General features: G+C 32.6%; 1 protein-coding gene across 3 annotated transcripts in view; it reads left to right on the forward strand.

The window, feature by feature from the left end:
* Window positions 1-2,026: 2,026 nt before the first annotated feature.
* The window catches only part of LOC126828644 (uncharacterized), a 39,704-nt gene continuing 28,272 nt past the window's right edge, over window positions 2,027-13,458 (forward strand). For 2 of the 3 annotated variants that reach the window (XM_050558529.1, XM_056102573.1), the window contains exons 1-4: window positions 2,027-2,145; window positions 9,768-9,909; window positions 10,274-10,345; window positions 13,072-13,244. In XM_050558529.1, the coding sequence (XP_050414486.1) occupies window positions 9,815-9,909; window positions 10,274-10,345; window positions 13,072-13,244 (340 nt within the window). In that variant the 5' untranslated portion in view covers window positions 2,027-2,145; window positions 9,768-9,814. Of the gene's footprint in view, window positions 2,146-8,119; window positions 8,592-9,767; window positions 9,910-10,273; window positions 10,346-13,071; window positions 13,245-13,458 lie in introns of those variants that run through there. The other variant, XM_050558531.2, reaches the window with a different exon arrangement.

A 13,458-nucleotide genomic window follows, 5' to 3' on the forward strand; every position in this document is an offset into this window, starting at 1 on the left:
ATAATTTATCTAAGTTCTGTTCCGATTGGCAACTGAAACTTAATCCGAATAAAACAAAAATAATGACGTTCCTTAATTCTAAAACAAGTAAAAAGCAAAAGTATGAATATAAATTTTGAAGAATTTGAACTCCAAAATACCGAAACGTACAATTATCTTGGATTAACGATTACTAATCCTTTTAGCTGTAAAACAGCATTTTGTGACCAAATGAAAAGGGATTCTAACCAGGTATTTTGAACTTGAACAAAATGACCTAAAAAATAGTGACTAAACACATTTGAGATTATTGATTTATCTTTTTACGAATCATCATAACCCCAAAACGATATGACACCCCACCCCAAATTAAAACCCAAAGAACAAAAAAAAAAAAAAATAATAATAAATAAAAAAAAAAAATAAACATCAAAAGCCCAGTAAACAAAACTTTTTGTTACTATTTTATAAATAACCATATAAATTACACTATTTTCAAATAATTAATAGGCGTAAAAAAAACAAAACAAAACAACAACAAAAAAAAACCTAAAACAAAATCTGAACTCACTTCATATCTAATGTCATGGGAAGAAGAGCACTCTATAATATAAATATCTTCGTGTAGGTCTACAATGGTTTAATATTGCCAATTTCTTGCTATTAGAAGGCCTACAGGCCTATACTACTAGACGCATCACATGCAAAGTATTTACTCATATGGTTTTGGGGTTATGATGATTCGAAAAAGATAAATCAATAATCTCAAATGTGTTTATTGAAAAATGTTATAGGTCTATTTGAAATTGAATTTTAATATCATGAATTTATTATTATTTCTTAATGAAGGCTTTCGTTAATAACACAGCATAAATTAGAGACGTTTTAGGAGCCAAAGATATTTTATTTTGGGAAAAAATCATTTTACTTGAGTAAGGTAGATAGGCATTATCCAATAAGAAGTGTGGCACTTTGGTAATTCCAAAGTATTTTTAAAACAGTATAGGATGACATTTCAAATCTAGGCATCGGAACATTGGCTATTTGGTGGATTAGTTTCAAAGTTGTTCAATACGTTTAAAATTCGACAACAATTTACATCCTAGATTAGTCGTTTAATATAGTTTATCGATACACATTATTTACATTGAAGCCTGCGAGTAAATCAAATGCCAAGGTAACGAATCAAATGCCAAGTTCAAGGCCAACACACGGATACATTTCGAAACGAATAATACGCAATAAACTCATTTATTTCACCTCTCTGCGACTGTCTGGCCATGTGCAAACATTGCTACATCATATGAAACTCTCCCTATTGATATTGTACACGTCAGTTCAACCTGTCAACAGTTTTCAGTTTCGAAGCGTATTTCCTTACACCGTTATAAGTTCCAGCATCGGAAATGTACACTGCGCGAGCGCAAGTAATTTTAACTAAAATCTCTTAAAATTGCATTTTACGTTACAATCGATCTTCGTGAAACGCACCAAATTTTAAATTTCATTTTGATTTTAGTTAAAATCTATTTTAGTGATTTTACCTTAAGTTTTTGTGAAACAAGGCCCAGATCACAGGCGTGGCATTTCAAGTCACGTGACGGTACTCGCGTCAGAAGAAAAGCATGGAGTCATAGATAATGAATGATGAGTAAAATGAATCGCATTATGACTACGACCTTGTGAATATTCGGCCTATCAAACAAAAAGAAAGAAAAAATGGAGGAACATGACACGAGTAAGTAACGCGTTCTCTAGCTGATTAGTTGCGTCGAATGTTATCTGTGAGACATATTTATATCAGCGCGTAACCTTTAGTTGCAAATAGGTTCATTTTAATCTTAGTCGAATGTTATCTGTGAGACATATATATCTGCGCGTAACTCCATTGGAGTTATATGTTGCTCTTTGATATAAAATATCTACAAAAACAGAACATACGAAATCCATAGAAATATTGTAAAATAAAAATACATTTCGTTTCGCGTAAAACAGGGGTCCTCAAATTTTAATTGAAGGATATGACGTCATAAGTAGGTCAAATTATCCCAACATGGCGACTGAAAGAAATGTAGTTGATTGTGATATTGGATAAACCTGTTTCACTGAACAACTTTCGTTTGTCAGTAAGTGTTATTGTTGTTCAACGATGGCCCACACAATAAGGTAGGACATGCATTTGGAATTTATTGATTAACGTCTTTCAGCCTGTGGTTATTTTATGCGCCAACAATATAGTCGGGAGTTGCATGAACTTATAAATCTTGAAGAATCTTGAGTAACATTGGACATTGTGTTTGTTGAACTGGAAATAGTGCAGTGGACGAAAAATTGTCAACAAACATCGCCATCGGGTAAGCTTATGCCTAGTTTTACATCTACCATAAAAGGTGTACCACGTGCCAAAACCTCAAATAAAAAGCGGTTTTGTGAGAAATGATAGAATTAGAATTGTATTTTCAATTCTTTAATTGAACCTTCCTTGGTTGACCCAATTCAGTGAATTCATTATCTTATATCTATCATATGAAATGTTCTCCGAAAAGAACTTGAAATTTGAATACAGTACACTTTTTACAGATTCATTTGTAAAATACTGTAACTAGAACCCGACACACATAACCCGGAATAAAATCTGTAGATTGCCTGATAACTGGATAAAATTTACTGAATATGTCGCATATTATAATGTGGGAAGAAATTCATGGAGGGTCCTCGACCTGTCCATCCATGTGCAAGCTTCAGCGATATTTATCCTACATGTATTTTAGTTTACATATCAATATTTTTATTATGCCCCCAAAATATTCATATAATAAGCCTTACCATAATATATATATATGAAGGGGTGCTAGATGACTCAGGACCAAGTTCACTCGGTACCCGCATTTTGAGATCACTCGGGACCTACTGGTTTTATGGTAGATTGGTGTATATACAGTAATATAAACTGTCTATGGGTATTAATTAAGACAAGGATTAGGATTAAAATATATTTATTGAGAATCAATCAACAAGATAATTAACACTAAAACAAACAATAACAATTGAAATATAGTACGAATACCTGCGTAAAAATAATAGCCGTGGTTTCGTAGTCAATTATTATATCAAATGGTGAATGCTTCATATTTTTTTAGAATTATATACCAATTCTAGGCTTGTGAGTAATTTGAATTAGTTTGATGTTTTATAGACTACTCAAACATAACAATCAAGCAACGAATTTCATACTTTAATTTAACAACTCCATGTTCATCAAAACATCGTTGAAACCATCAAAAACATTTAATAGTAATAATTAATTAATTAATCAACAACGGATTTAATACTTTTATTTAACAACTCCATGTTCATCAAAACATCGTTGAAACCATCAAAAACATTTAATAGTAATAATTAATTAAGCATATATAATTGACAATACACAGAAATACATTAATTAACACTCTAATTAACACCACCGGGTCCACGCATACACTAATCTACCATAAAACCAGTAGGTCCCGAGTGATCTCAAAATGGGGGTACCGAGTGAACTTGGTCCCGAGTCATCTAGGATTCATATGAAGCATAGAATGCAGGAGTCACGGTGGCTCAGTGAGTAAGACCTGTTTGATTCCATCCATGGCCATGTTTGTTCGATATTGATCCTATTTTAGTTTACATATCAGTAATTATGCCCCCAAAATGTTCATATAACAAGCCTTACCATAATATTATATATGAAGCTTAGAAATTTTAATAGAATGCCGGAACCATGGTGGCTCAGTGAGTAAGACATGTTTGATCCCAGTTTTGACTGAGAAATCTCAGTGGTGCATTGGCAAGGGCAAATGTAAAGTCGTTCGGGTGGGACAGAAAACAAAGGTCTCCTGTACACATTGACGTGCACATAAAAGAATCCTTGGCAGTTGGAATTTGATGTAAGTGTAGGCCTTAGCGACACTCTCCTGGCAAAATTTCCCTCATAGCGTATGTCGTCTTCATTAGTCCGGTTAAATATCATTTCATTTTCTCATTGAAAGGCACAGCAGAAGTGAATATAATTCTGTTAGCTACTCGAACCATCTACAAAATTATTCCCCTCACAGATAAGGTAAAGTAGGGCCCTGTTTTCAGTCATAAGACACAAAATTAGATTCTCAAAGAATTTTACTCTATAGGCCTACAGATTTCAGGTTTAAAATCAATTTAAAATATGTGTAAAGACTGGGATAATTCTTCACAAATAGTTAAACTAGTGATATTTATACAATGTTTTTGATGAAATTTTATCAAATGTTGGTAAAATAAACGGAAAAATGTCATCACTAGCCACCATTGTAACTACATGTACGAGTTCGATCTGGTTTTGGCTCACAGTACGTACATTTTACCTCAGGATTTTTAAGCCTGGTTCCCCAGTGCTGCAGGAGGAAGCTTCTGGCAAGAAAAATGTGTACTACAATAAACCAAGCTCTATGTTATTAAATAAAAGAATTCTGTTGCACATCTGTCTAAACAAAATTTCGCACATAGTCATTGCACACTGTCTTCATTAGCACAGTTGATGCAGAAAAGAACATACCTGTATATGTTAGAGGTTAAACACCCGATTTCATTTATACTATGACATCATTGACAATATTAGCCGTGTTTAGTATATTGCTGTACACATGACCTATATTGCACATGTATTATAAGCTGTGCTGACATGTGCCTCTTGTGATAGTGCTTTTCCAGTCTTTTAGTTAAGAGAAATATTGTTTTCATTTAATTTTCTTAATTTTTGATTATTTATGACTTTTAAACAGATTTTATGAACCATACATTGTATAAACAGCTACATGTATCTGAATTTTTTAAAAGTGTTTGTAATTATTAGAAATTGTAGGCACATACATATTTTGGTAAACTTTTATTTACCTACATGTATGTACATACCATAGAGGTGTATTGACTAGAGTGTATTGTGGTCACGTGATCCCCATTGACGTAACGTTAACGCTGTGGGCCGTCACTGGAGACCGACCGCCATGTTTCAACCGAGAAAGAACGGATGAACGTTATGTAAATAAAGGAAAATAGACTGACGGAGGAAGGCCAAGCCCATTAGAAAAACACTTCTAATTCAACAATGTCAACCAAATAATGATGATTGAAAGGTCTTACCTTACTGTCCTAAAAACAAAATTGTTTTGGTCAACTGGTATATTTTTGAGACTTTTATAATTAAGAATAACTCTTATCATAATTCATAATCATCATAAAGCATAATGAAAACCGTGGATATGGTGTAAATTGTAATGCAGACCTGACGAAATCATGTTTATTTTATTATTAATATTAATTGAGAAAAGTGAACGTCCTCGAATGTCAAGATCTATAAAGTGTTCGTCTAAATTTTGAACATTGCTCCTCGTAGTTCACATAAAACTTTATTTTGGATAGATCTAAATAATTTGTTTGACGATTTGAAATGAAAGGACTGCTTGATTGACAGATAACTATAACATCATCAAGATGATAATGGGCGATAAATAAATAAATAATACTTCTATCATTTACGAGTAGAATAATATCTGATGAAGATGGGAAATATTTAAAAAAAAAGGAAAATATCAACAGGGCTAGCAAGGCCTTAGTAGGCTCATATGGTTTTCAATTTCCATTCTTTGGTTGAAAAATACAGCAGTATATTAAATTTTACAAAAAAATAAGACTAACTTAATGAGATTTTAGTAGTAGCACCGATTAGAAAAAAATATCAGGCCTAATTTATTTACAAAATTTGACTGGGAATGAAGTTTTCACCATTTTTATACGCCCACATTGAAATGTGGTCGTAAATTGTCGGTCCGGCGTCCACAAGAGGCTAAAGTTAATATCCGATTGACTTCAAATTTATACACAGTGTTTAAGGTCATGAGACAAAGAAGGCTATTGATTTTCAGCTATTTCCAATAATTACTGCCAGAGTTATGGCTCTTTATCACTTCAAAAAGTCTTGTGGACGCTCTAGAGGTCAAAGTCAATATCCGATTGACTTTAAATTTATACACAGTGTTTAAGGTCATGAGTCGAAGAAGCCTATTGATTTTCAGCAATTTCTGATAATTACTTCCAGAGTTATGGCCCTTGATCAGTTCAAAAAATTTTGTGGGCGCTCTAGAGGTCAAAGTTAATATCCGATTGACTTTAAATTTATACACAGTGTTTAAGGTCATGAGACAAAGAACCCTATTGATTTTCAGCGATTTCCGATAGTTACTACCAGAGTTATCGCCCTTGATCACTTTGAAAAAATCTTGTGGACACTCAAGAGGCTAAAGTTAATATCCGATTGAGTTTAAATTTATACAATGCCAGATGTGTATGTAGATGCACAATTTCCATAATAATTAAATATACATTAATTTTGAAGTTGGCTAAACACACGGACATTGTAATTATTACATAATAAAAGTATCAATACTAATAAATTAAGTGAATGGACCCGCCCGGTTTTTCGGCCTTAAGCTTTGAGTGTTCAACGTCTTTTCACCGTGTTTATTAAATTATTTTACACTATTATCATGATTATACTATATCTATTAGATCACTATTTCACTTATAACTTATCATGCCTACTTATGAAATGATAATCCACTCCCTTTTCGCCTGACATTGAATTTACCAAAACAACAACAACTGTCCGGCATGTTGATGTTGGTATATGCCAATGTACAATGTAGGCTCAATCTTCCCGGGTGTAAAATGGTTGCCAACCTCCATAGTCGGCATGCGATCATGTGAGTCGTGACCACCATACACTCTAGTCAATATATAAACCTCCATGGTACATACACACTGAAAATTTAGAGCAATTTTTAAAAAATTAACTTTCTAGTGTATCAAAACAAAAGACTGTCATGCACATATATCTACAATGTACCAATCTTAATGCGCTCAATTTTTGTGCTCTGTGCATATTGCTTTTATATCTAGTAATATTGATGACTTGGCTGCTGGTGAGCATCTTAGGGTGTTTTGATTTTATGTAAAATCCACAATATGAATTATTTAGATTATAAATCTATCTTTGGGATCATATATTTACATCAAACTGTGTCACTGTTATATCCTGCAATCTCAATTGTACTGACATTTTAGAAAAAATGATAGATTCATTCATTGGATTCTAATTTGAAAACTGACCATCTTGTAATGCTTGATTTATGATTGATTTAATGGATTGATTTTAGTGTTAACAGGCTATAAAACAATCAGTCTCACTTCATTTCTTATAAAATGATCTTGAAGGACCAGTTTTTCTTCCCTTTACATCATTTTAGTAATTTAACAAAATGTGATTTACAAAGGTCTTCTGTTGGTTGTTGTGTACATTACTATTTTAAAATTCTGTTATGGATAAGCCCCCAGAACACTCTTCATTTAAAGTACAAAACTCGGTTGGTTAGAATGGAAAATAAATGTATTAAATTAAATGTAATTATTAGCATTGAATCCAATCTAATTGGAATTAAAAGTTGTTTTTGTTCTTTTTTAATCGGTAACACCTGAAGACATAGGTTATGACAGCAGCATTATAAATACTGTTGACAATGATTAGACAGTCAAATGTCTTGATATTCAAAACCAAAACCTTTCAAATATTTGCTTTTTTTTATTGGAAAGTCGACCTTGTGTTGGCCAGTCACAATAGAATGTATTTAATCAAAATCTGTGTTGAATTTAACGAGTCAGAAATTAAAGCTTTTATCGGTCTAGTAAATAAAGTATTAAACTCTTAAAACTTAGTCTAATCAGATGTAAAAAAATAAAATTTCTGACATTTGTTGACCTCAGTTTATACAGATGTAAAATTATATAACTCATGGCGATGTCGACCTTAGAACTCAACTTAGCTCAGAGTTGTAATGTTTCACTGAGGCAATACAAATGTAAGAATTGAAATAAATCATATTGATAACACATTTGTTTTTGATAATTCTGTTAATAGTCAATCAGATGTCAACCAGTTTTGTTAGGAGACAATTTGACCCCCCGAAATTGTCATGGGGACGACGATTGGGAATTTGTCTAGTTCCATAAAATACCTTCTATTTAAATGCTTAATCAATAATAAATAACATTTGATACTACCGGTACTAAAACCTGTTTTGTGTGTTTTATTTGAAGAGAAAGTCTTTATCTATTTTACATGTAAATGTACAACAAAAATCATGAGACCTAATCAAAATGGCACTTTGTTATTGTAAGAAAACCTGGCCCTTTAAGAATGGTTGTAAATGTGTGTAAGCTTACATGTATGTGTGAATTTTTCTCGATTTTCACATACTGTATGTATTGGTTTCAGTAAAGTCTGTATGCCATATCCTGTATCCAGACATTCTCAATAACAAACAATAACTGTGTGAAAAAAAGACTTCATTGAGAATTGTGTTGTGTTATTAAACAAAAAACAGTATCTGAACTGAGGAATTCGATTCCGTGAAGTTTTGAAAAAACAGACTGATGTGCCAAATTCAATGGATTTTATCAACTAGCTTTCAATTGTTCAATTCCACAAAACAATTTAGGATATCAACTTTAAAACAAAAAGATATTGTTTAGGGGGATACATACATGTAAGTCAATGTATCTTTTCACATGTATCGGGACCTGTGCCATATCCCCTATATTTGTTGCTCTCTACAGGTTTAGGATAGCTACATGTACACTTATTATACAAAGAAATTAAAGCACCAACATGCCAGAATAAAGGCTGAATAGCTTAAATCTGTACACATTCAAAACAGTTTGTCCAAAACGTATTTAAATTCCAACTTGCATAAGTTTTTGCCATTAAAAATTAACTTTGGTCTCTGTTGATTTCACACTGCCAACTTAAAGATACATTATGGGAGATTAGATAAAGAGCTGGCAGTTCTCACTAAAGTAGTAAAAACTAGATAATGTAAAGGGAATTTGCTGAAAATTTCAGTCAAATTGATACACTCTGAAACAAGATTTTAGTGATTGAATTTTCGGCCTAGCCTCGATCATCATTACTAAAGTCAGTACGTTAAAAAATGCAGTCTCTATTATCCATTTCATGATTAAATTAAGAATAAAGTGGAGCAGCAAATGGTATCCTAATCCAGTAAACATTGCAGGCTAGTGTTGACATCGAGAGTTGATTATGGTCTGGATACGTTAATTAATGTCTAGTTAATAATTTAGATAACATTTTAGGCCTAAAGAAAGACCCGCAATAGGCAGATTAAGCTCTTGCATAATGTATGTTTAATGTATCTTTCCCAAATAAATCATAATTTGTTCATTACATAATACAAGCCAATCCATTCTTTATGAATTGCATAATAACAACAGTGTTTATTAAAATCCATGTACCAGTAGTAGTACATACCGGTCGTACATATTTTTGATATAATGTTAAAAATCTGGCGTGTTGTGCCTTTAATTTTAAATAGAACATGGAAGGCCAGATTGCAGGTTGTAACAAATATACATGTAATTATATACATGTAGGTCCTGTGTATGATGAAGTACATGTACATATCCTAATAAGCAGAATGCAAATTGTCTTTACATGTGCAATATACATGTATTTAGCGCAGAAAGATGCAAAGACCACAGCCACCATTGTTCTCAAATTGCCGATCTGCACACAGCACAGATCCAAATTATATAATTCCATTTACAACAGTGAAGTTGATTTATATATGTCTTTCTTACTATAACTATGTTCTACTTTTAATTTTTTAAATAATAATATTTCTGAAATTTTATTTTAATTCTAGTTTCTGAGACCACATCTAATAGTGCAAGTTCAGGCACCAGTATCAATATGGATGACGCAAGACAAGAACAAGCGTCCAAGAACTCAGAATCAACTGGATATGGTTATTCATGCAGCAGTGAAACGAGGACACAGGCTGTGGAGTAAGCTGGAAATTTTTTTTGATAAAATATTTTCTCCATGTCAACAACATATAATTAATTAGAAAGATCACTTTAGCTCCTCCATATGAAGACAGTTGGTCTTGATGGTTGGATCATTACTACACATGTATAATATTTTAAGACTACACAGTTCTATGGATAACAATCAAGATATTATATACTCATAACAAGGTTTCACTGAGCGTTCTAGATTTGTAATTTTGTATGCTTGAGAATGACTAGTAAAACCTTGTAGAAATGTCTTGTGTAGTAAAATGGTTGTTATTCATAAAACTGTGTTGTTTTATATTATGTTCAATTGCTAAATGTCATTTAAAGATTATATGGTTATATTCTCTTACAGAAGCTTAAGCAGTATAAGTATATCCAACACAAGTAACGACTTCCAGCAAGAAATGTCCACAAGTGGTTGTAGGTTTGTAATTTAATTTTCTTCTGGACATTAAAGAGGTACTTTTCCTTCTAATTCTTATTACTAATCAATGACCTCCCCCCCCCCCCCCATTCCTCCATTTGCCATGTTTGTCTGGTATCCATGGAAAGGCAAAAATAATGATGAGTTGTTATGGAAATTATATAAGTTCATACTAAAAAGAAATATCGATAATCCCTTCCTTAGATCAAAAGTACAGGTTATAAGCGACATTTCTACTCCAAAAACTTTAAAAATTATATACTCGAAATATTTTGAAATATTTGTTCATTATTTACCTTCAAAAGAGCTTTTGATGTTCAGTAATTCTTTGAATGCATCCACAACAAGTTTTAAAATACAACAATTTAGGATGTAAAAAGTAAATATTTACTTCTGTACACTATTCCGCCACTCTCAAAATCCTAAATACATTCAAAAATGGTAGTCTTCGACCATCAAAAGAAGAAATTCTGTGAGGTTCCTGATATATAGTAGACCTGGAAAATCGCGTCTTGGAGGGAATTCCTTCTGATGTCATATATAGATAGACGTCAATGGACCGGTGTGAAACTGTTGCTGGAGGCAGCCATTATTTTTTACTGTGGATGACGTGATGTGTACGAGGTCATAATTTATTCAAGAACTGATCTAGGTCAGGGAAAGCTTTTCGTTTGCTATAAATAGTTTATTTATTTCCATGTGTATCTCCATTATTACACAACAAACAGTCGGACTGTTATGTGTCCTTTGAGATATTTTACACATGGAACAAGTAAGCAAAATTTTAATAAGATTGATGTTGAAAAGTTAGTGTGTATCTTAGACTACTCAGTGCCCTTAACCATCCATCAAAGTCCACCATTTTACCAGCACAATATATATACATCAGGAAGAAAATAATCATTACCTAAATGCCTACCCACCAACCTGCAAACTCCCACAACAAATCACCCCCACCCCAAAGTTATGTATCACTTGAGATAATTCTTCTCAGGTAGGCCTAACTTTGGCTTTCCAATAGCTAACATTCACTGAGAATTTTTTAATTGTGTACTATCTTGTGGTTGTTAATAACATCACATATAAATATATATAATATTTCATTGCTTCATTTTCATACACACACAAGGAAATGAATGTCTTACTTTTATGCAACAACCAAACTGAAGAAGACAGGAATATGCCATGTAGTGTGCTATGAGAGAAACTGTCCTGTTATAGTTCTCATCCAAATGACTTATATTTATACACAGTGTTTGGCTTCATGTTCCCCAATTGATTTTCAACAGTTTTTATACGCCCACATTGAAATGTGGTCGTATATATTCGTCGCCCCCGTCCGTCCATCGGTCCGGCGTCCACAAAAGTTAATATCCGATTGACTTTAAATTTATATACAGTGTTTAAGGCCATGAGACGAAGAAGCCTATTGATTTTCAGCGATTTCCGATAATTACTGCCAGAGTTATGGCCCTTGATCACTTCAAAAAATCTTGTGGACGCTCTAGAGGCCAAAGTTAATATCCGTTTGACTTTAAATTTATACACAGTGTTTAAGGTCATGAGACGAAGAAGTCTATTCATTTTCAGTGATTTTCGATAATTACTGCCAGAGTTATGGCCCTCGATCACTTCAAAAAACCTTGTGGACGCTCTAAAGGCTAAAGTTAATCTCATTGACTTTAAATTTATACACAGTGTTTGAGGTCACGAGGCGAAGAATCCTATTGATTTTCAAAGATTTCTGATAATTACTGCCAAAGTTATGGCCCTTGATCACTTTGAAAAATCTTGTGGATGCTCTAGAGGCCAAAGTTAATATCCGATTGACTTCAGATTGATACACAGAGTTTAAGATCTTGAGGCGGACAAGTATATTGATTTTCAATGAATTTTTATGACTTGGAACAGCTAAATCCATGATACAGTGTTAAAAGTTTTGTATACAAAACGTTAGCATGGGGCAGAACTTTATAAAAACCAAACAAATTCTAATGGTTTTCTGAGTTGTTGCTCTTAATCAGATTTTAATGTATTATAAATGTTTCATTACCGAAAAAAGTAAAAATATGCGACAACTCTTGTTGACTGCCCGGCCGATTTAGCTGCTGTGGGCGTATGTTTCGTTGCCTGGCAACCTATCTTTGATTATTACTGTTAAAATTATAGTACTTGATCGCTTTGAAAATAGGTAGTGTACTATTGTGGATGCTCTCAACTCGAACAAGCTGAAATTATTATTGATTAGTTGGAAATTTATCGATACCCTGTAGTGTTTCTTTTGCGAAGAAGCCTATTGAATTTCAATGGTTTTCAATAACTGGACAGCTGATACATAATATAATAACCGGTACATATTCTATTTATGTTACTGATATGAAAAACTGGGAAATATCAAATTTTAGTTTTTCTGATAGTTACTTCTGTGGTTGTTGCCCTTGAAAAGAATTAAATATACAGTCTTTATGGACTGATTGGGTGACTTTTACTGGCTTTTGTTGTTTGTTCTGTTGCCTGGCAACCTGTTTTATGGTCATAATGTCATTTTAAAAGCAATGGTATGAATGATAAATGTAAATATGAATTGAAATCAAACTGGAGTTACATATAGGCACACATCTTTTTTTCATTTTATAATTTTGCTCAATTGGCATGATTTCATGATACTATCAAGATAAATTTAAATTGCTATTGTAATCATCATGGTTTATTTTGTTCTCAAGCAGCAGTGGAATTGACAAACATCAGAAATACAAGCAAATGAAAAGGGAGAAAGTGAAAGATTGCTTAAATGAAATCAAGGCTTTGATGTCAAATTTGAGTAAATCAAAGGGTAAACATGGAGGAACATTATCCACATTAGAACAGGTGCTAGAAAGAATTCGAAAAATAAATCATGGTGAGTGATCATATTTTATTAAAAGGTATTTCTATTTGCTGATAAAATAAATATTTTGAAGCATCATAAGTGACCTTAGATCTCATGCAAAGATATATTTTGTGCAATGAATCGATTTTATTTTTTTAAAATCTGTAATTTGCTACCTTTGCTAGACTATCAACATTATTGATTTAAAAAAAATGTGTTTGTCAGATATCTTATAAAATGTCAG

The sequence above is a fragment of the Patella vulgata genome, chromosome 7 (assembly GCF_932274485.2).
Source record: "Patella vulgata chromosome 7, xgPatVulg1.2, whole genome shotgun sequence".
NCBI classification, from domain to species: domain Eukaryota; kingdom Metazoa; phylum Mollusca; class Gastropoda; family Patellidae; genus Patella; species Patella vulgata.